At 39.7% G+C, this 23,710-nt stretch overlaps 1 protein-coding gene across 2 annotated transcripts in view; it reads right to left on the reverse strand.

The window, feature by feature from the left end:
- Window positions 1-11,188, reverse strand: part of Farsb (phenylalanyl-tRNA synthetase subunit beta) — a 64,528-nt gene extending 53,340 nt beyond the window's left edge. Inside the window, exons 1-5 of one of the 2 annotated variants that reach the window (XM_047545801.1) lie at window positions 11,098-11,135; window positions 9,636-9,812; window positions 3,535-3,590; window positions 1,598-1,752; window positions 926-995 (exon numbers count right to left, since the gene is read on the reverse strand). In XM_047545801.1, coding sequence (XP_047401757.1) covers window positions 926-967 — 42 coding nt within the window. In that variant the 5' untranslated portion in view covers window positions 968-995; window positions 1,598-1,752; window positions 3,535-3,590; window positions 9,636-9,812; window positions 11,098-11,135. Of the gene's footprint in view, window positions 1-925; window positions 996-1,597; window positions 1,753-3,534; window positions 3,591-9,635; window positions 9,813-11,097 lie in introns of both variants that reach the window. The other variant, XM_047545800.1, reaches the window with a different exon arrangement.
- Between the last annotated feature and the right edge of the window lie 12,522 nt (window positions 11,189-23,710).

Genomic DNA, 23,710 nt, shown 5'->3' on the forward strand with positions numbered 1-23,710 from the left:
AATGCAAAATTCTGATTCAAAAAAGTGTATTAATTTGCCAATCAATAGTAACAAAATAAAGTGGTAAGCAAGAGACAAAATTACTAGTCTCACAGAATTTACATTTCAGTGAGATTTTTAAAACTTACTAAATAATTGAGAAAAAATTGGTTTTTAAAATAATTTGCTCAGCCGGGCATGGAGACACAAGTCTGAAATTCCAGGAACTCAGAAACTTGAGGCAGAAGAATCACAAGTTCAAGGTCAGCCTCAGCTACTTAGCAAAGCCCTAAGCAACTTGGCAAGACCCTGACTTGATTCTGTTAAACATCCCTGGGTTTAACACCCAGTACAAAATAAATAAATAAATAAAAATGAAAATAATTTGCTCACAGTTCATATTTTTACCAAGATAATCCTCCCATACTTTATCTTTAAAATTTTTGTTAATATATCATAATTTTAACGTATCTCAAACCAGTTTATTGATTGACTGCAGTGCTGGGCATGAAACCCTGAGCCCTGTGCATGCTAATAAGCAAGCACTCTACCACTGAGCAGCAATGCTAGCTTGCAAATGCTTTCCATATAAGCATTTGGATATTTTCCAAAACTATTTATGGAAAACAGGTACTTTGTTCTTTTTTGTTTCTTAGTAATAAGTTGATAATTTTTAAGAGCTACAGGCTAAAAACACATCCAAATGATCACAGAAAATCACATTTGACAGAAGAGTCAGATTTATTACTTTGTCCTCCCCACCTTAAACACACAGAAGAGATTTTTTTTTTAAAGAAAAAATAAGAATTTTTTTTTTTATATTTTATATCTGTATTTATCATTATTTTTTTAATGTGATGCTGAGGATTGAACAATGCCTGCCGTGTTCAAGGCAAGCACTCTACCACTGAGCTACACAGTCCCAGCCAAGAATTTATTCTTTTACCTCTTCTGTGACAATCAATTTTTGAATTTCTCCATTAGGCATTACACGTTTATATACTGGAGCTTTTATCCTAAAAAAATAGCAAAACAAAGTTACTGATGATTAGTGAAAACATTTGATAAATTGATTACATTCTATGCTTATAAATAAAAAGAATGTTTACAAAAATCAAAAGAATTAAGGCAAAGAGATGAATTATAGCAAGTCAAATACTAAGAACAAGAAAACAAAAACTAACAAACTTTCTAACACATGAAGTTATCCGCAAAGGCCACTGGACACCTAAAAGTAGCAAGTTTTCTATCACTGGAAAACTATCACCTCTCCTTTTCCTCTTAATGTTAACAAATCCAAGGAACTACCACTTCCAAAAAGATCAGTTGGCAGGGGAAATCACACAAACCTGTGGAGTCTTTTTTAAGAAGCCATAAACTCATTAATCCCAATTTTCAAATGCATTCCCCAAATGAGTATTCCCTGACTCAGGTCAATTTTCAAATGGCTACAATCTTCATGAATCTGATCCTCCAATCTTCCTTTTATGGGGACCTAAAGGTGTTCACTCATACATTGTTTCTTGAGATTTAAACATGATTGCTGACAAGGATAGGGGAAGAAAAGAGAAAAGAGGCCCAGAACCCTAACTAAGTATGTAATGAACATTTTATTTACCTTTCTTTGAAGACCTGAAGTCCTCGAACCAATCCTTCCAGACACAGGAGATCATATCTATTGGCAGGGACATCGATTTTGTAAAGAACAACATCCGAGGCCCCCTCTGCCTTTACATTACCTTGTTCTTTACTTATTATTTCCTTTTCAGACGTCTAAAACAAGCCAAAAAGAAGTGAAAAAGTAAATAAAACTACATTATGCACATTCTTCTCTATAACAAAAATGGGTTTATTATATCTGCAACAAAAAAAATGAAAATATTAAATATTATAATCAGAGCAGACAAAAAAACACTCAAATTCTTATTCAGTTCAGACATGTAGCATCCTCAGTCACTCCATAACAGCACAAATCCACCTACAGTAAGGGTCAGCAAACAATAGTCAACTCCTATCTGGCACCTGCTTTGGCAAATAAAATTTTACTGGAAGACAGACAGATCGATTCATTTAAATATTATCTGTTGTCACACAATACAATAGCTGAGTTACAAATGAGATAATATAACCTCCAAAGCGTAAATTATTTATTATCTGGACCTTTATAGAAAAAGTTTGCCATCTCCATCTAAAAAAACATGAAGACACCACCAAGAACATGGAGCAATAACAAAAGTGTCAAAGAAGGAAAGTGAAGATGAATCACCAAATAAAAACAACTTCTAGTTGGGTGCAGTGGGGCACACCTGTAATCCCAGTAACTCTGGAAACTGAAGCAAAAAGATCGCAAGTTCTAGGCCACCTCAGCAACTTAGCAAGACCCTGTCTCAAAATTAAAAATTAAAAGGGCTGAGGATGTAGCTCATAGTACCCCTGGGTTCAATCCCCAGTACTGAGAAGGGAGGGGGAAAAAAAAGAATACAACTTCTTATAAGACAAAGATTCCAAATCTAAATCCTGAGTTGAGGGTGTAATTTTGTGGTAAAGCATTTGCCTAGCATACATGAGGGTCTGATCCCTAGCACTGCAAAAAACAAAAAAACAAAAATCCAAGAGTTAAATCCTGTGGGCACCCAAGCCTAGCAGGAATGTGAGGCTGACTGATAATGTAAAAGCAAACAAAAACATCATCAGGAAAAAAAATATGATCATCAGAAGCTTTGGTAATAATTAGAAAACAATAGGCACAATCCAGTGACAGTAAACATATACTGTAAAGGCAGCAAAACAAAGGCAACCAAGAGGAGGAGGAGGAAAATCACAGGATGGTAATTTTTAATGCAGTGGCAAAGCTTAGAGTACCTTAATTACCACACTGTATAGAGAATGGATTTCTATTCCCCATGACTACTATAGCAGAGAACTTCAAATACAAATTTTTCAATCAAAATGATTGTAAGTTATATCCAATTGCTACTGTTACCCTTTTTTTGGAAATTCCACTTAACAAGAATTCCCAAAATTTCCACCACCAATAAATTGCTTTAAAAAAAATGATGGTTTTCTATTAACATAAAGACTTGTTTCACATGATGTCCTCTCACAGCCACCATATGACTAATTCAAACCACCATAATACAGTACCCGATAAACGAAGTATCTGAATTAAAAATGTCCTAATTCTTTTGCAAAACACACACACACCTCTTAAATCTTTCATTTATAGTATCTTATTTTATCAAAAGACCATATGCAAAGACTGAGTTCATCAGTGCTACCTGACAAAAATCTTATATAAACCCAAGACCACATATATTTGAAAGCAAGAAGGATGTACCAAGATGATATAATCTAAACCCCTTACTTCACAAATAAAAAGAAGGCCCACGGAATCTAAAATAGGAGAACTAGAGAGACAAATTAATTTCCCCTGAACACAGAAAACATCACAGCCCACAGATGAATCATCACAGTCTGACTATTAGGTAACAAAGATAAGCAACCTCTGGAAAATGAGCTCATATTCAGAATATCTGAAAAGTAAGTAATACATACAATTTCATCAAGTTCCAGACCAAATTCAAAACATAGTTCATCAAATTCTTCATTAGCTGGGAGGGAAAAAAAAAGAGACCATTAATTTTAATTTGTTTGGCACAATGAAAATGGTCTATAAATTGTATTTTATTAATAATTATCTTATATTGAGCATACTAAATATCAAGCATTACATATCACCATTTGAACAACAAACAAGTTTTGTAAAAACAAAAACAAAAAAACAAAAACACATACACACTAAACTATTACAGGACTAATTGCTCAAGTACAGGATTAGGTTACCAGTGTTGGGAAGTGTGCAAAGACACAGGGGAAAAAACAACCTGCTAAATAGAGATCAAATATAAGGCAGGCTCAAATCGCAGATCCTACACAATAGAATGTCACATAAGCCCAGCTATCATTTAAAATTCTTTGAGGCCATCAGACACTTGGCTTTGCAGCCAAGTCAATCAGGGTTTTGAATGCTGATTATCCCACTTACTAGCTCTGGGAGCTTTGTACCTTTTATAAATTTTCTTGGTACCCTTTGTAAAACTTTACCAACATCTCACCCATAAAGTGGCCTTTTATTGTCATTTTTAGTGTGGAACTGTTACAAAGATTTAAATGTCATCAGGCAGATAATGGAGCTGGCATAGTATCCTGAAACACAGTGTATCTACATTGTTTCTTTTCTTATTCCACTTTGCTTTGACACCTGATACAGTATTTCCAGAGTTTTCACATTATCAAAAATTGAACACAAACTATCATTACTAGTATATTCCAGTGAAAAGCTGTCTTAAGATTCCTGAATAGGGGACAGATGTGGAGCTCAGTGGGAGAATGTATGCTTAGCAAATGTGCTGTGTCCTAAATTTAACTGCCAACACCAGGAAGGGGAAAAAAAAAATAATCTGATCCAGACACTGAACTTCAACTTAATAAATATTTACTGAACAATTATTATATGCCAGACACTTAGATGCAAAGTTACAAAGATAAATAAAATACAACTCTTGTCATTACTACTTTTAATTAGTTTTATGTGACAGTAGAATGCACTTTGATACATAATATATAATGGAGTATAATTTCTCATTCTTCTGGTTGTGCATGATGTAGAATCCCACCAGTCATATAGTTATATATGTACATAGGGTAATAATGTTTGATTTGTTCTACTATCCTTCCTACCTCTTGATGTAGCAAAGAAATCAGAAGTGTACTGGGTCAGAGCATGCAAGCAAAAAGGATGAGCTCCGTCTGGGCCAGCTTCCTCAATGACATGGGACCAAAATTAGAATTGCCCTGGAGTACACAGTTAAGATAGCAGAGGACATTGAAGAGATGAGTTCAAGTAAACTGCTGGTCAAAAAGAACTAGAAACACCTAAAGAGCTGAAAAAGTTAAAGTTACCCAGGTGTTTGATTTTGCTGGTGAAGAAGTAAGCTAAGAAAGTGGATGTTACATCAAAAGAAGTCAGATCCTTAGGGGCTGGGGAGATAGCTCAGTCGGTAGAGTGCTTGCCTTGTAAGCTACAAGGCCCTGGGTTCGATCCCCAGCACCAAAAAAAAAAAAAAAGAAGTCAGATCCCTTTTCAAGCAAAATGAGGAAAGAAAAACCACAGGTCAATGTCCCTTTAGCTGTGCTGTCTGGCCCTCTGGGTCAGGGCCATGCTTCCAGCACACTGAGGAATAGAAGGAGGCCAGCAGAGATAGCAAAGAATTTACAAAAGAATAAAAACTAAGAAACAGATGATAAGAATTTCCAAAAGAAACCAGAGATGTAGAGAACGTGTCCATGTGTTCAGTTAATTTCTACAGTATATTTATGGAGGGTTCAGGTGCTGTGGCAGTTCTACTGTGTATTGTTTTAAAAAAAAAAATGTTTTCATTCTCTGAGCTTCTCAGAAGGTTATCCCTTCTGAAGTTCTTGTGTCTGACCTAATTTTGTTTTAAAAATCAGAATTTTAGTTCTTTCTGGATATTTTGTCCCAAAGCAGCAAAATCTTTGGTATTGCTACCAGTCTAATTCTGATATTAGTATCTGAGACACATTTATAGAAATCTGAATCTGTAGCTTAAATCCAGCATTCCACCTCTGAAAGTCTGGGCAGGGGTCAGATATTGTAAATGTGAGCAGGGTCATGTTTAAATGATGAAGTCATAAGCCCCAAAACTATGGGAACCCAGTCTACTTTGCTTACCTCTAATCAGCAGCACCAAAAACAGTCTATGTTAAATATGCACTCAATAAATATTTGTTGGTTAATCAATGGACATTCAGGAAAATTGGGGAATAGATGGGTATGTCTGAAAGGATAGCCAAAAATGCATCTTAATATGCAAGAATTTGTATAATACTTCTAGAGAACATATGGACAATCAACCACTATTTTTTACCATTGCTTTCAAAAAAAGTCTTGTGTGCATCTTCTTAACATCTTACTTGTAACATTTTTGTAATTTGTTTAATGGCTAGTTAATTTGTATATTGGAAATTAATGTTGTTTAACTATTAAACATGAACTGATATTTTTAAAAAGAGAGAAACAGAACAAGGAGAAAGAGTACAACTCATGACATACCAAGGGATTTGCTCTCTGTCCTACCTGCAAGCAATAGCAGTTACACTGAAGGATTTTTTTCAGCTGGGCAAAAACATAATTAGATTTGCTTTTTCTTTCTCCAGTGATGGGGACTGAACTCTGAGACTCACATGCTGGGCAAGCATTCTACCACTGAGCTACATCCCCAGCCCTAGATCTGCATTTTAAAATCGGGTGGAAGGGTAGAGGGCAATTGTAGCAGGGTGTCTCCCCAAGAGCACAAGCATGAGGAGGAAGGAATGATTATGAGAAATGCTAACAGGCAAAATCTGAAAGGCTCAACGGTTGACTGAAGGCAGGTGAAACAGTGAGCAAGCAAAGAGAGTCCAGGATGACTCCCAGATCTCAGGTTTTAGGGAACAAAGGGTGGAGTCCTCATTAACTAGTGTAGGTAGTAAGAGAGGTAACCAGCCTCCAAGATGGCCCCCCACAATTCTGCCTCCTGGTGTTCATGCCCTTGTGTGAACTTAGGTCTGATGCAATGGAAGTATGGAAGCAGATTCTCCAGTTCAGCTAAACCTTGAGACAAACGCAGCTCCGTGTGACACCTTGACTGCAAGCTGAAGAGATCCAGGGCCAGAACGGCCTAGCTAAGCCACTCTGATTCTTGCCTCTCGGAAACTGTGTGAAATAATGAGGTGTGTTGGGGCTGGGGAGATAACTCAGTTGGTAGAGTGCTTGCCTTGCAAGCACAAGGCCCTGGGTTCGATCCCCAGCACCCAAAAAAAAAAAAAAAAAAAAAAATAATAATAATAATGAGGTGTGTTGTCTCACACTCACTAGTGTTGGGTAAATATCAGGTAGCAATGCATTATTAACACACACCTCCCTGGAGGTGCAGTGCTTTCATAACAAAAACCATAACTATGTAGAGCTTTGGAACCAGATGCAGGCCTTGAGTACTGTAAACGAAAACTAAGAGCCTTTGAAATGCTATTGATCAGAAGGCAATAAGGACACAAAAGAAGGGAGAGTGTTATTAGAAAGCAGAATAAGGACACAAAAGAAGGGAGAGTGTTATTAGAAAGCAGAAGAAGGGAAATCCTGGTTATTTAGAAGCCGAAAGTTTACCGACACTTGCCTGCAATTATGCAGACCATTAACCAAGTGGGTGATGCAACTAAGATTTTCAATGAGTGCTCAAGGTGCACCCTGATTTTTTTTCTTGCTGCTTATGTGAGAGAAGGGATAAACTAAAGGAAGGACTGTTAAAATGGAGTCAGGATATTGATGATTTTTAACACGTTCGGCCTCAACTAGGCAGTGGCGCACACCTGTAATCCCAGTTACTTGGGAGGCAGAGGCAGGACGGTTGCATGTAAGACGTTGTTATGGTTTAGATATGAGGTGTTTTCCAAAAGCTAACATGCTAGAATTTTCAGAATTAGAATGATTCAATTACGAAAGCCTTAGCCTATGGATTAACTGAGTGATAACTGTAGGCAGGCGGGGTGTGGCTGGAGGAAGAGGTCACAAGGGACATGTCTCTGGGTTTTATATTTTGCCCTTAGTGAGCAGAGCTCTCCCTCTGCTTCTTGGTGCCATGCCCCAAGCTGCTTCCCTCTGCCATACCATCCTCCATGATGTTCTGCCTCACCCCAGGCCCAGGGCAATGAAGTCAACAGACCCCGGACTGAACCTCTGAAACCATGAAACAAAATAAACATTTCCTCTAAGTTGTCCTCGTAAAGTATTTTGGTCAGAGTGACACAAAGGTGACTAAAACAGACATCTTGTCTCAAAATTTTCAAATATTATTTTTAAAAGGGCTGGGCGTGTAGCTCAGTGGCAAAGCACCCTGAATTTCAGTCCTTAGTACTCACCCCCTAAAAAAAGTTCAACCTCTCCAGATGTAAAACAATGCTAAAATTTAGAAATATCTTCTGCTGGGTGCAAAGACACAAGCCCATAATCCCAACAACTTGGGAGGCTGAGACAAAATGAATACAACCTAAGCAACTTAATGAGACACTATTTCAAAATAAAGTATAAAAAGTGCTGAGGATGTAGTTCAGCAACAAAGTACCCCTGGACTTAATACCCAGTGCCAAAAAGAAAAATGGAAGTCTTTGACCCTCAAAATTCTATTAGCAGGAAATAGACTTAGAAAATTAATTATCTGTGAAGCACATGCTTTCTGAGAATCAATGAGAGGGTAAAACCAAGAGCCTAGAGCACAGTTATGGAGAGAATTATCCCAAGCCCTGAGACCTAATCAAGAACATCTAACATTCACCATTTGATTTCAGAATTGCCATAGACCTGAGACTCCGTGTCTTCCATTTTCTCCCCTTTTGAAGAGAAATGTCTATAGTAGTCATCCTTCACCTGTCCCACTATTATATGTCAGATGAACCAGATAACTTGGCTCTTGAGCCTCTGGGGCCAAGAGTGAACAACTTCAGGAGCTATCCTCAGATGATGACATTCTGGATTTTGAGCAGCTGCTGAAACTGGATGACACTTGTGGGGCTAAGTATTCTGCATGTAGGAAAACGTGAATTACTGTGGGCCAGAAGAGAATGGTAGCCATCAGCTATCAAGATGGCTTCCAATGATGCCCACCTCCTCATATAGTGACCAAGTGAATATGAAAAGGGATGGTATATCACTTCCAAGCCATTATTAAAAACTGAGGTTTCTGCTTGAGCATTCTCCCATTTACCTGCTCTCTCAGATCTCTCACTCTAGAGGTGAACAAGCTAACATGTTAAGCATTACAAAACAGCCAAGAGAGAAGCATACTTGACTAGAAAATACACCCTGAAGAGGATGTTTGCAACCAGAAGAAACTATAGAATTCTGCGAGAAGGCAAGCCTGGAGGGACTGAAAAAAGAGAAAGAATGTGTACAGGAAAAGGACACATAAGACATTATCCAAGAAAGCAAGAAAAAAAGGAGAATTAAAAAAAAAAAAAAAAGAAAAAAGAAAAGAAAGAAAAAGGAAAGAAACAAGATGGACCTACATCATTTGGAAACCAGAGGCTTTGCTAAACATGCTTTTCAAACTCTGACCTCAACCCAACTAGTACTTAAAAAGTTTCAAGAAAGAATGCAATATAAATTAGTGATAAATGTTATTTCTAACTCATCTGAAATACATCTCAAAAACACCAATCTTAATTATCAAAATGTTTGAAGACCCAGTAACTAACAAACATTCTCTGGAGGGGTGGGGTGTAAAAATCAAGCTTACCCAATCACTCACAATGTGAGAAATGAATGGGGAGGGCAGAGAATATGGCAAACAATTGGAAGGTAGTCAATAGGTTATAAAAAAAAACTTGAGTCATTTCTTACTTTCCCAAGATGGAGACCTGCCTGGGAAGTGATTGTAGATGTTTTAAACAAGTATTTGCCACCTACCATCTTGTACAATTCAGATATATCACATACTACTAGTGAGAATATGGATTAGAAGTATAAGATATATAAAAAAGAATTTCATATAATAAATAGTGGTTAAAGAATTAGAGTCAAGTTCAAAGTGTGAGGGTATTACCTCTACTTTCCAGGGCTTTGGACAGAACCTATGGAGAATAACACTTCCACAGTATGTTACATCTAAAAGTACTTCTTTAGCCTGGTAAGATGGCACAGGCCTGAAATTTCAGCAATTCAGGAGACTGAGGAAGGAGGATCGAAAGTTCAAGGCTAGCCCGGGCACCTTACAGAGACCCTGTCTCAAAAATAAAAAAATAAAAAGGGCTGAGGATGTAGTTCAGTGGTGGAGCGGTCCTGCATTCAATCCCCGTATCACAAATAACAACAATAATAATAATGATGAAAGTACCCCTTCAGAAAGGTTTTTTAGTTTAGTTTTGTTTTGTTTAAGATATGCTTTCACTAAATTGCTTAGGGCCCCTAAATTGCAAAGGTGGTCTCAAACTTGCAATCCTCCTGCCTCAGCCTCCAGAATCACTGGGATTACAGGTATACACCACCAGACCTGGTTTATTCAGAAAAGTTTTTTAAAAGTAAACTTTATTTTCACAGTAACACTAATCTCTTATTCTAAGAAACTGCACCTGCTATTAAATCGATTAGAGCTTTGCTATCACCTTGATATTTAATATTTAAAAAACCACGTAAAACAGGTCTCACAAATTGCTTGCTATGGTCTCTTTGTAAACTGCTAACTACGGCTGGGGAAAATATCATTTTGACTCTTACAGTTGAGATAATTTACTTAACATTTCCCCTCTTATTTTCAATGGTTTGTGTTTTCAGAACTGAGGATGGGATGAAGTATAGCGTGAAGAATAAGCCCATCCAACAGAATTATCATTCAGGTCCCAACTTAATACTACCAACCTTATCAGATGCTGTTCCCAGCACAACACCTTCTTTTCTTTCCCTGATAGCATTTAGCATTATCCAGAATCATTTTATCAGCGTGCTGGTTCATTACTGTCTGCCCTGTTCATCAGAATAAGAAAGTGGACCTTCTTTCTGCGCCACGTGCACAGCTGCACTCCCAAAATCTCAGCACACTGCCTGGCACTAACAGCCGTCCAGTAAGCATCGAATAAAACGGAGACCGGTTGGAATGCCGTCCCCTCTCTTCTGCTCAAACTCCTCCCATCCCTTCACAAACTCAGTTCTTAGGAACAGCCCTCTTATTGCACTAAGATGCCTACACTCGGGGTGAATCCCGGGGTTTCCTCTTATTCTGTACTGAGGCACCAATGTCGGGGCAGGCACGAAGAAGGCACTTGATGCCGATCGTGACTGAATGACACCAAGAGCTGGGCACGTGCGGGTGACACAAGCGCAGTGGAGCCGCTCGCAAGCTACCCCAGGGCAGCCGAGCCGCCGGGCTGTGCAGCCCTCCCCTGCAGACTCTGACCGCCCTCACGGCCACAACGTGCAAGGCAGCTTCAAGGCTGCCACGTCGCCCTTTTGGAGTGCGTCCCAGCCTGCGAGGAAAGGCGCGGAGCCCAGGGTACCGGGCGGACACTCACTGTAGGTCCGTCCCAAAGCTTTGAAGAGCAGATCGCGCTTCACGCTGACAGTCGGCATGGCGAGTCGGGATCACTGCGCCTGCGCGCGGAGCGGGCCGAGGCTCGGCGACCCAGGAGCGTAGGACCCGGCGCCTCTCATGCAGGCTGTCATAAAAATAGCCAGTCTACAGTCAACAATTTTTTCCTTCCTTTTCCAACACGAACAGAATAAAATTGCCACTATTAATACGATTAAATCTACCTCTTGTGTTTAATGCGTTAGATCCTTGGTAAGGCGACATAATTGGCTAGAGTTGGCTAGGATTTGACAGGCTATAGAGTGGACAGACCTCAAGGTCCCGGATCTAACGCGCTAGGACGTGGGACGCCAAATTAAGTGGGCGGGACGAAAGAGGGGCGGAGAGAGAGAGGCGGGGAGAGAGGGGGCGGATGTCGAGAGGGTTGGGTTCTACAGATGCGGAAACTTGTCCCGAGGGATTGAGAGGAGGGTGCGCGGATCCAAGGCTTCCCCGAGGGAAGGATGTGCAAATACAAGGTTTTGTTTTTTTTTTGTTTTTTTTTTTTTTTTTTTATGCGGAGGCGGGGGATGTTGTTAACACATGTTGTTAATTTTATTTATTTTTTCATCTCTTTGGAGCCCTTACAAGTGAAGTACCTGAGCTTTGAACCTCACCGAGGCCTTATGTCAAGGTGTTGTTAGAGACCTCTTCTTAGGAGAGGAAATGCGCTTCCTATTAATAGCTATTAATCTGCTCTCAGTTGCTGTGCTCAGCCCACTACCCGCAATAGATTTCCTCCTTGAAACAACCCTGAGTGTAATCGAAGGAATACAAAGATGTCGGGCTCTAATCCCAGGAGCCTGTAAATGTTACTTTATATGGGATCGGGCCTCTACAGATGAAGAATTTTGAGATGGAGAGATTTTCCTAGGTTATCAACATGGGCTATAAATGTAATCACATGTACCCTTTTAAGAGGGAGGCAGAGATTGGAGTGTGGCAGCCCCAAACCAAGGATACCAGCAGCCACCAGAAAGAGGAAGAGGCAAGGAGGGATTCTTCCCTAGCCTATGGAGCAGCCCTATAAACACTTGGATTGTGAGCCAGTGAAACTGCTTTTGGGTTTGGGGCCTCCAGGACAATGAATGAATAAAATTCTGTTTTAGGTCAACAAGTTTGTGGTAATTTGTTTCAGCAGTCCTGAGAAACTAACACACTCAGGCAGGTTCCATTATTGTCCCTATTTTATAGATAATGAAAGTAAGACACAAACTGTCTCAGTCACCCAACTTGGGAGGCCCCCAGTTCCTCAGGGGAGCCCTGCCCTTATCCTTTTGGTGAAGTACAGTGAAGGCACTTCACTTGAGGGGACAAAAGCTGGGCAGGAGTTGGGCTACCCTGTTAATCAAGCAGTCTTTGACTATATTAGTTTCTCTTCATGGCCACAGGAAGTCCTCAGTGAAAAACATAATAGCTTGGCAACATCCCATAATGCCATTACAACTTTCTACCCCAAATTGGTGCTTAGTACTCAATGAATAAAAGACTTCCTGAATTAGTGTGTGCTGATTGCTGTCTTCTGGGCACTCCAAAGTGTTCTGAGACCTCTGAACTTCAGTGTCCTCTATAAAATAGAGGTAGTCACACTTTTGAGAATTATTATAAGATTTAGAAATAATTCTTATAAATACTTTGTATAAGCCTGGGGTATAGTCCAGAGATAGAGTGTCTGCCTGGTATGCCTGAGGCCCTGGGTTCCATCCCCAGTACTGCAAATAACAAAAACAAGACTAGCATAGTTCTCATCAAGTCATTGGTCCTGGAAATAGGTCAGTTGTCCTACTCATTTAGTCAGTTTCCTACTAGTCTCAGATCACCTGGGGACATTCTGTTCCCATCTTCCACATCCCCCAATACATCTATTCTGGCTTTTATCATTGCACACATTGTAGGTACTCTGCACCTTCTCTTTGTCTAGCTAAACTGTTAGAAGATTCCAATGGAAAAGAGAAAACTAAGCTATGAGTTCTCATACATAACATTAGCTGACTAATAGATAAATCATTATAGCATTATTTGGAAGAGAGTTTGTGACTATTTTGTCATGTTAATTTTTTAGATGGAATTCTGAATTTTTTCAAGTTCTAAAATACATTCTTTTAATATATTATTAAGAATCAAACATCATTCACAGATTCTTTTAGGAATTTTTCTCTCTGTCAGGTCAGGATTTAAGCAGTGCATGGGAGGTAGCAGGACACTTAGCAACCCACTGCAAGCAAAGAGAGAGGGGCATCAAGCTGCCTACGTGCCCAAGAACAACCAATCAGACACCTGCAGATAGACCTCAGTGGGTCTTGCAACTGCACTAATCTCCAGCCAACCCCAGGGAGACCCTAAACCCTCAAGCCTTCCCCCACCTATTCCGTCCTATAAAGACCCTGGGCAGCCGGGTCCACATGCAATTTTCTCTGGCTCTCCACCCTGATCTTTACCCCAGAGGGCTGGGAATTTCGCCGGAGAGCCAAATTTCAAGAAAGCTCGCTTAGGCCTCTTTTCTCCGACTTCTGTTTGGCCACCCACCCTCAAGCTTACACTATCCAAGAACCATAGCTCCATGCATGTTTTTTCATTCTTATTTCTTTTTCTCATGCAAGTTGTTGAACACCCTAGGTTTTTGGACCATCAGTTCTCTCTGCCTAAAATTTCCTGCATCCAGACTCCATAGGGCTACATGCCTTAGCTCCTTCGAGTATTCTCAAAAGTCTAATCCCTGCCCCTGCTATTCGTTATAGTTATTAGGTATAAATGTCTCTCCCTGCTAAAACATACATTCCACAACAGCAGAGATTCTTGTGTTTTGTTCAGTAATACATGGCAAGAACCTCAAGCACACAGTAGTCCCTTCTCTCAATATTTGAAGTTTTCTTTTAATGATAAGAATACTTGATATGTTTTCTTTTTGTAAATATTTAATTCAGTAGGAAAAAACAGGTAAAGGAAGTGAAAAGCAAATCGTTAACTATAAACAAAATGTGAAGAGGAAATGCAATTTAAAACCACAATGAAAGCAGAGATATTTTCCCCAAGGAGATTATCAGAAATTAAATAAACCACATCACCCCATGCTGGCAAGTATTTAGAAAGTCAGCACTCTTATACACTCCTGTAGAGAATACAAATAGCAATTTGACAATATGAATTAACACTTTAACCTATTCTCCTTGATCCTGAAATACCACTCTTGGAATAATTTCTAAGGAAATAATCAGACAAATATCCTTCTTTTCAATATAGAAATTATTGAAATAATCTAAATAGTCAACAATATTGTTTGAATAAAGTATTATACCTCTGTGCAATGGAATATTATGCAAAGATTAAAAATAATGTAGGATTAGGGATGTGCAAGGCTCTGGACTCATCTTCATGCACCACAAATAGCAATGACAACAATAATACTGTTTTGTGTGCGTATATATGTATTTCTTGTTGTTTGTACCTTATTTATTATTTATTTACTTTTGTAGTGCTGGGGATCAAACCCAGGCCCTCATGCATGTCAGGCAAACACTCTACCACTAAGTCACGTTCCCATCATCATTTTTAAAAATTCATACGTGGCCAGGGATGATGTGCTTGCCTGTAATCCCAGCCACTCAGGGCAGTAGGATTTTAAGTTAGAGATCAGCTTGGGCAATTTACTGAGACTGTGTCTCAAAAAGTTGGGAATGTAGCTCAGTGGTAAAATGGATTAGATCCTCAGTACCATAACAAATAAATATATAGGCGTAAATGTGTGTGACTGAACAAAAATAAAACAGCTGGGCCTGGGGATGTAGCTCAGTGGTAGAGCACTTGCCTAGCATGGGCAAAGTCCTGGGTTCAATCTCTAGTCCTACAAAAATAAAAATTAAAAAAAAAGCTGGCACAATAAACGTCAAAGTATTATTATTAACAGCTATCTCTGGGTGCTGAGACTTCTTCATTGTGTCCTTTATAGTCTACAACATTGCAATTAATGGTTTTTGCTTTTATTATTTACTTCTTTTCGATGCCTGATCAGACACTGATAGCAACCTAGTTCTCTCACTGCCAAGAAACCACATAGGATCAGAGTCTGGATAATGTAAGCGCAAAAGGACGGTAAGCAGACCTCAACGGATTCAGAGAAGCCTTTGTTCTTTGAAGACTTCTTCCGAATGGGGAAAATGTCCCCCAGTTACAGAGGGAATTTTGGTTTTAAGGGCACAATGATGTAATCATTGGGAAGCTGTGTACATGCAGTTTTGACTGTCAGGAGCTAGTTGAACAGATTAACACTTTAATTTAGGAGGGTAGTTGTCAAAAGGTTGAAACTCATTGTTGCCTGGGGAGATAAGAGTTCAGACTCCCAGGGATGCGTACTCAAATCTTGCCCATTGGTATTTGCTGTGCTTCCACTTAGGACTAATTAGCCATGGGGAAGGTCATGGTTTAGGGTCCAGCATTCAGTATCACTCCTTTCCCCCAGGGCCCATTGTTCCTTGGCTGGTTTCCCCTCCCTCCTGAGCCACACCTCTCTCCATTTTTCTTTGGGGGCTTTGTTGCAGGAATATTATTTTCCATAACCCTTCAGATAAGATGACTGTTTTTGACTACAAAATATGTAATGTTCACACAGAAAGTAGCTGAGATGATTGTGTCTCTTTCCTGTACTGCCTGTGGTTTGGGTAGTAATGAGGAAAGAGATGCTGTCAGGTATAAAATTATTTGTACATAGAACCTACCTAAAATGTAGCACAGTTCTAGATGACATTTTACTTTATTTATTTTTGATACTGGGGATTAAATTCAGGGGTACTTCACCACTGAGCTCCATCCCTAGTCCTTTTTTTTTTTTTTTTTTTTTTAAGACAGCATTTCTCTTAGTTGCCTAGGGTGTCCCTAAATTGCTGAGGTTGGCCTAAGACTTGCAATTCTCCTACCTCATCTTCCAGAGTGGTTGGGATTATGGGCATGTACCACTGCATCTGGCTTGGATGAGATTTTAAACTAGAGCAGCAGGTACTTTAAAGTGACCCACTGGTACTGTTCCATGCTTTGCTCACCAAAAACATTGTCCACTGCCCACCTTAGTTTCCCCATTCATAAAATGGAGATAGCACTTCATCAGGTAGTTGTGAGGATAAAATATGTACAAACAATTTGAAACATGCAAAGTGTATTTGAACACTAAATATTTACACTGAAGGTAACAACCCAAGTGATCAAGACTACAAACTGTCTTTGGTATTAAACCTAGTAAAACTGGCCATCTCCCAGGTCTATCAATTCAGGTGATAGATCATAAAATTTGACTGTGGGGCTGGGCAGTGCATGCCTGTAATCCCAGCAGCTCAAGAGGCTGAGGCAGGAGGATGGAGAGTTCGAAACCAGACTCAGCAATTTAGCAAGGCCTTAAGCAACTCAGTGAGACAGGGTCTTTAATTAAATATATAAAAAAGAGCTAGGGATGTGGCTCAGTGGTTAAGTACCCCTGGGTTTAATCCCTGGTACCAAAAAAACAAAACAAAACATAAAATTCACCTTAAACTGGTCTTGTTTTCACTTACTGTGTATCCCAGACTGGTTCTGTTCTAACCAAAACCTTACACGCCTTTTCTATAAATTTCCAGGGACACTCTAATCTCTCAGTAGATTATCATGAGACTTTTAGAACAGGACCACCATCCATTTGTCTTCTTGAGTTTCTATTGATGGTTCCATCTGGAACTAAGAAGGTCTGCTAGAGCTACCAAAAATTGGGTGGATCAGTACCAATCCCCAACTGTCAAAACAATGGTAGTTTCAAATTGTATTTAAAAGTAAGCTCATTCTGCATTTTCTATTGTTGGTCACTCCCTCATTCTTGAAATTCTCCTTTGTTTTTCTGACTCCAGACTCCTTGGATTTTTCTACTATCACTACCTGAGAGGCAAGGCAATATAGTGTTGAGTTCAATAAGTTAGTCACCAATTAGAATCCTGGTTCTACTATTCCTAACTGAGACTTTGGACCAATTACTGAATACTGACCAGCCTTAGTTCCTTACCTGTGGGATGATGATCATAAAAATTCCTCCCTCATAGATATACTATAGGATGGTTGTATGAAGTTTAAGAGAAATTAATTGTGCTAGGGTTTGGCACACCATAAACACTTGATAAATACTTGCTTACCACCCTTTCTCCTCCTCCACTATACTTTCCCTCTCTTCAGAGTGGGATGCTCTCCAGAGCTATATGCTTAGTGATATTCTCCTTGAATGTTCTTCTCAGCTTCTGCTACCACTTAAACATGGATATTTCCCATTCTGATTTTCAGCCTGTACTTCTCTTTTGTGACTATTCCTTACCAACAGATGGTCAGAAGCTGGTAAGGAATAGTCACAAAAGAGAAGTACAGGCTGAATGTCATATTCCGCCTGTCAAAAACAGAACTTTTCCCCTTATCCCTCAGACTTGTTCCTTCCCATGTATTCTTATCCTATTCAATGTCACCACCATTCCCTGAGTTACCTAAGTTAGAAGTACTGAAGTTATTAACCTAACTCCTCTTCCCTCATTTTCTAATTTCTAATTTCTAATTGTTTTTTTTTTAATTTAATTTAATTTTTAAAAAATTTTTTTCATACATGAATATAGTCTAATTGGTTACCTGGATTTCAGACTTAGAAACTGGAAGTCCTTATATTTAACATAATGGTGGAATCTTTAAGACCAAGTGAAGATCATTGGCAGCCAATGAAGAAAACTAATTTTTGAGCTGGGGAGTAGCTCAATAATAGATCTCTTGTCTACCCTATGCAAGGCCCTGGGTCATACCCCATCATAACCAAAAACAAAACAAAACCAAATACCCAGAGCAACAACAACAAAAAACCCAACAGAACTAATCTGTAACTGGAGGAAATGACTCCTAGAGCAAGAAAGAAGATTGTGAAAAGACCTAAAAGCATTTAAATCGCTGGTTGTTTTTAAGAACAAAGTATGAAACTTGTTTTTCAACAGAAAAAAAGTTTACAATGATTAAAATTTAGAATGTGAGAACTGGAAGGTTACAATTGACACTCCAGAAATATGCAGGTGACCTATAATGTGGGGTCCAAACCATATTTAGAAGTTCATATCTTGAGAGCAATGGGAATAAATTGAATTTCAATAAATGAAATTCAAGAGTTTCAATAAATGATATTGAGTAATTTGGTATTTTGAAAAGATGGTGTTGAGTATTGTATTTTGTCAGCTTCCCGTCACTGTAACAAAATACTTGACATAGGTTACTTATGAAATAAAGACTGGTTTATGTTGGCTCATGGTTCTAAAGGTTCAAGTCCAAGATTGAGCAGTCCCATTTATTTGGTTCTCTGGTAAGGATGGGAGCCCCACCTCACCTGAGATAAGGCTCTGCCTCCCACCCTGCTGTTTGTTAGAATGGCTCCAAAATAAGTCAGACTTTAACTCATTTAAAATTCTGCTCAAAAGTTTGATGTTTGTTGTAAAGATTACTGTGATCTCAAACAGGGGATATAATAAGTAACTCAGCCAAAATTCAAGATCACTATTACACAAACTAAAGGTTTTACTGTTGTTGATTCCATTTTGTATTTTCCTTGTAAACTCTATAACCCTTGCCTGATTGATGTTTTGCAAAGTACTACTTCAAGAGCAAACAACGTAAATTAACTTGAAATAGTAAGCCGTCGCCTATAGGACAGATAATATACACCCCAATTAGATAAAAGGGGGTGAATAACTATAAAATTATAGACATTGAAGTTAAAGTCCAGTACTCTTACTTTATGACTGGTGAAACTGGCTTGCTGAATGTTTAAGATCAAACTTAGAAATTGAGACTTTAAAAAGGGAGCCAAGAAAAACCAGTATTTGGCTCTTGTCTCAGACTCAGCCTGAATCCAGGGAAAAAACGAACTTCCCTATGGAGTTTTGCAACTCCGGGCCACACGACCTCCTGATCAGGGAGATTGAGGAGACCACCGGCGGATGAAAAGTCGCTCAGTGCACCTCCTGCAGAAGAGGGCCATTGAAAAAGGGAGACATCCCTGATGCTTCCCAGGGAAGCCACCTCATCAAGGAGACCCTACCTAGCGAATAGCACTAAAGGAGCTAAGAAGCTGCTCTTAAGTTCCCTAAGAGTGACCCCTGTGGGAACTTAACTGACTCTTAACAGACAGGAACAGGTCAATTTGACTGGCTTGGTCTTAAACACCTAGCAAAACAGTTAAAACCAAAATATAGCCATTCTTGGGCATTTAAAAGAAACAATAGTTAATTGTATCTTAAGATATACACATGTGTTAACTCTTTAGAATAAGTAAAGACTGGAAGTTACAAGAGAGAGATTCTTAGGCAAATGTACCTGATAACTATCAAGAGAAACTTCCAGAGTCAGAAATTTTTAGTCAGCTTAAGGCTACAGATCCTCCTAAGCTACACAGGTAGACTTAATCTATGTTTGCTAATGTTATTATCTAGCCCTAAGTCACAGAAATATAGAGATCTCTACTAAACACAGGTTATACCAACAAGAGGATATTTTACAGAACTCGGATGACATCAACTATATTTTCTGGTGACATTGATGACATTAAGAATTAAATATTGTGTTTACATTCCTGATAACTCTGACAGTGTTAAAGTTCCCAAAGAAAGGCCTTGTCCTCTCCAACCTTTGTTAGGCCTTGTTATGGGAACAACTCAGTTCTTCCAATTCCTGGTGAGAAATTGACTTCTGTCATCTTCACAATATTCATTGGCATGTTCCAGATGCTGCAACATTTATTCTGTATTAATCTCATTTCGGTACTCATGTCTTTTTGTTTCTCTTTCATAGAAGCACCCACCCCAGATGACTTTACAAGGGGCTGTTTTCTCACCAGTGGTGGTTGGACTCTCCCTAGCCTCCTCACTTGCATCCTCCGGGTTGGGGGCAAGAGGACTTGGTTATGCAGTCACTGCCATCCAAAAGCTAGAACAGCAACTCCAGAAGGCAGGAGAGGCATCTGCCGCCCATGGCATCTTTACAAAGATGAGTGACATTTATTGCCCAAGTTTCCTTGCAGAACCATCGAGCACTAGATCTGACGACAGACAAAGGGGGAACACGCCTCTTCCTAAGAGAAGAATGTTGTTATTACATCAGTGAAACCAATTTGACAGAAAAATGTCAAAATTCTCAGACGTATGAATGAAAGGCTGAAGCAACGAGAATCAAATGACCCTTGGCCAGGATGGCTAAATTCCACTCTTGTCACCTGGCTGACCCTATCCTTACTCCCATATTAATAGGATTCCTACTAATGATTGCTCCTTGTCTTCTCAGGCTTGCCCAGAACTGCATGAGTGAGGTTGCCAGGTTGACATACAACCAAATGCTCCTGCACCCTTATAGCCGCCTCCCCACCGACCTAGAACCCAAACCTTTTTCTCCCCACGATGCCCCCCTAACATGCAAAAAGTAGCCAGATGGACTCCAGCACCCTATATCACCAAAAAGGTCAAAATGTTAGGTCGGATTTGAGTGACTGCAGGGGAGGGAGCAGGACAACTGGCGACCCACTGCAAGCGAAGAGCAAGGCAGCGGGCAGCGGGCCAGAGCAACCAATCAAACGCGGACAGATAAACCCCACGGACCCTGACGTCCACCTATCACTCAGCAGGATCCCCAGCCTATTCCAGCCCATAAATAAAGACCCTGGGCAGCCGGGGCCACCTGCGATTTTCTCTGGTTCTCCACCCTGACCTGTACCCTGGAGGGCTGGGAATTTCGCCCAAGAGCCAAATTTCAATAAAGCTTGGTTCCCGCTTTTGTCCACTCCTGTTTGGCCACCTGCCCTCGAGCTTACAATAAGGACTCTGCTCCTGTGATCCCATCACCTCCCAAATATCTCACTTCTTAATACCATAACCTTGGTGGCTTGATTTCTATACAAGGGGTCACAAACGTTCAGACAATAGTGTGGAACTTCTTAGAAGTTAGAACTAAATGCTGGCAGCTGCTTTGCTACATGGCCAAGGACACTGCTGATTGAGTTGCTGACAGCCTCATAAGAGCCTACCCTGAACTAAGGTCAGTTGCACTAGACCAAGTCTCTTCTTGTTCCTGCTTTGATTGAGTTGCTGTGCCTCACATGGGTTCACAGGCCAAATGAAAATGTAGGTGGGGTCATGAGAATAGAGTGATTACCATAATAACTTCTAAGAGCATTCGCTCATAGTGTTATTGAAAAGATAGAAAAAGCTTGCACCTGTGTAAATATGAGACTCTTCCCAAACTGCCCTCAACCCCTCATAAAAGCCACAAAGAATTTTCATCTCATCTCTTATCTTATCTGTAAAGGCCAGGTGGCTGACCCAAAAAGCAAACTTAAAGATAATGACAACCCTCCTCTCGGAGGTCAGGGAGACCCAGAACTTAAACTAACATGCTTTGTATACAATTTTATATGTTAACCAATTAAAAGAACACTGTAAAACTGCCTGCCTTTCATTATAAAAACCCTGCTAAACAAGGGCTCGGGGCCTCTTAGCATCACCGGTTACCGAGTGCGTGGAGGACCAGGCTCGAACTTGCTAATAAGTGACTCTTTGTTGCTTGCATTGATCGTGGTCTCTGGTAGTCTTTGTGGGGTCTTGAGCCACTGGGCACAACATTATAACATACAATTTAAAAGAGCGGTTTGGGAAGTGCATATTTTGTACAGCAAACATCATATGTTAGCATTAATAAATTAATGGAAACATAACAACTGAAGCTAGATGTATTGAATGTGCAAAGGAGAACAAGAGAGAGAAGGGAAGGTCAGATGGTGCATAGGATCTGAGACTTTGTGAGTATCTAAAAGCAACAAGAAAGTATGGAGGGAAGAGCATCTTGGACCATGATCATGGTGACCACAAAGCCTATCTCAAGACTCCTGCAAATCTACCAAGAACAAACATGCCTACACCCTGTCAGAATGATAAAACACTTTAAAGGAGACAATAAGAAAAAAGAGGGGGACAGAGAAAATTTCTTGAACTTTGTCTAAAACAGAACTTCTTGAAGGACATTCTGCTGAAGCTACCAAGGTGAGGTCTTTCTAGCTGACTTTAATAAGACCTGGTCATTCTCAATGAGTTATGGCTTCTCTCTCTGAGAGGAGAGAATATTTACTTTCATGATTAATGTATTTCATGAAAATCAGAACAGTGACTATCCCTACTAAGGACTCTCAGTCTAGGAAGAATACAGTTTCACCAGTTTTTAACCTAGCACTAGGAACATTTTAACTACAAGTGCAATGTCATGCTTTAGAAAAACATCGGCACCTTCTTGATACAATGCACAGGAAAAAATAAACAAGGAAGTAAACTTTATTTATTTCCAAAAGAAGACTTTCACAATCTGTGAGGCAATTTGAACTGTCACCTTCTTATTTCTTAAGAGGGGGCAAGTAGAAGAGGAATGATATTTACTCAGTGGAATCTCAGAATCTTTTTTTTTTTTTCAGTACTAGCAATTGATACTCTACCATTGAGCTACATTCCCAGCCCTTTTTATTTTGAGACAAGTTCTTGCTAAGTTGCTGAGGACCTTGCTAAGTTGCTGAGGCTGATGATAAACTTGTAATCCTCCTGTCTGAGCCTCCTGGGTCACTAGAATTCTGGGCATGCCCCACTGTGCCCTGCAATCTCAGGATCTTTAAGCATGATTGTGTTGGTTTTCAGCACACCCTCTCCCCTCTCCCAGATTCAACAGAGAAGTGTTGCTTAATACTTTCTATTTGTTGGTACTAGGAATTGAACCAAGGGGAGCTTTACCACTGAGCCACATCCATAACCCTATATATTTTTTGTTTTGGGGGATCTTGCTAAATTGCTTAGGACCTCGATAAGCTGCTGAGACTGACCTTGAACATGTACTCCTGGAGGCTGGGATTTCAGGCATGCACCACTGCACCAAGTTTGATACCCTTTTATTATATTATTGTAAATGTATGTACCTATTATTCACCATACCTGCCAGTGCCAAGCGCGTAGGAACAAAGCTAACCTTTGTGCCAGGTGTAATTTTCTTTGATTATTTGCTAAAATGTTGACTGATTGAATCACTAGTCCCAAGCCAAACTCACAAGTTTGGTCTTCAGCATTCTTCTACCCATGGTTTAATAACTCTGTTTAGCAACAGCCCCTTCTTCCTTACATTATTTGAGAAAAACCTTAGCTTCTTGCTTTGGTTTTAGGAACAAACGGATTAAAAACAAAAAATAGAAACTCGATTCTACTACTATTTACTATGTGAATAATTTGACTCAATATGTATCCTGAAGAGTCCTTGTGGGATTTGAATCTCCATAGCAACACAAAGCTTGTAACAGAACCTGGGAGGTGGTTAGCTCTAAATAACGTTGATATTCATGGTTTCTAACTGCAACCCTAGTTTGGACTGTATTCTCCAAATATTGGGCTGCCCACAAAAACAAGATCAAGACCAAAGAAAGCAAAATAAGCAGTATTTTTCTAAGCTGGGTTTGCTCCACCTCACAGGTGCTAGACATGTCTATGACTGATGTCAATTTCATTTTGCTAAAA

Source organism: Sciurus carolinensis, chromosome 3, assembly GCF_902686445.1.
Source record: "Sciurus carolinensis chromosome 3, mSciCar1.2, whole genome shotgun sequence".
NCBI classification, from domain to species: domain Eukaryota; kingdom Metazoa; phylum Chordata; class Mammalia; order Rodentia; family Sciuridae; genus Sciurus; species Sciurus carolinensis.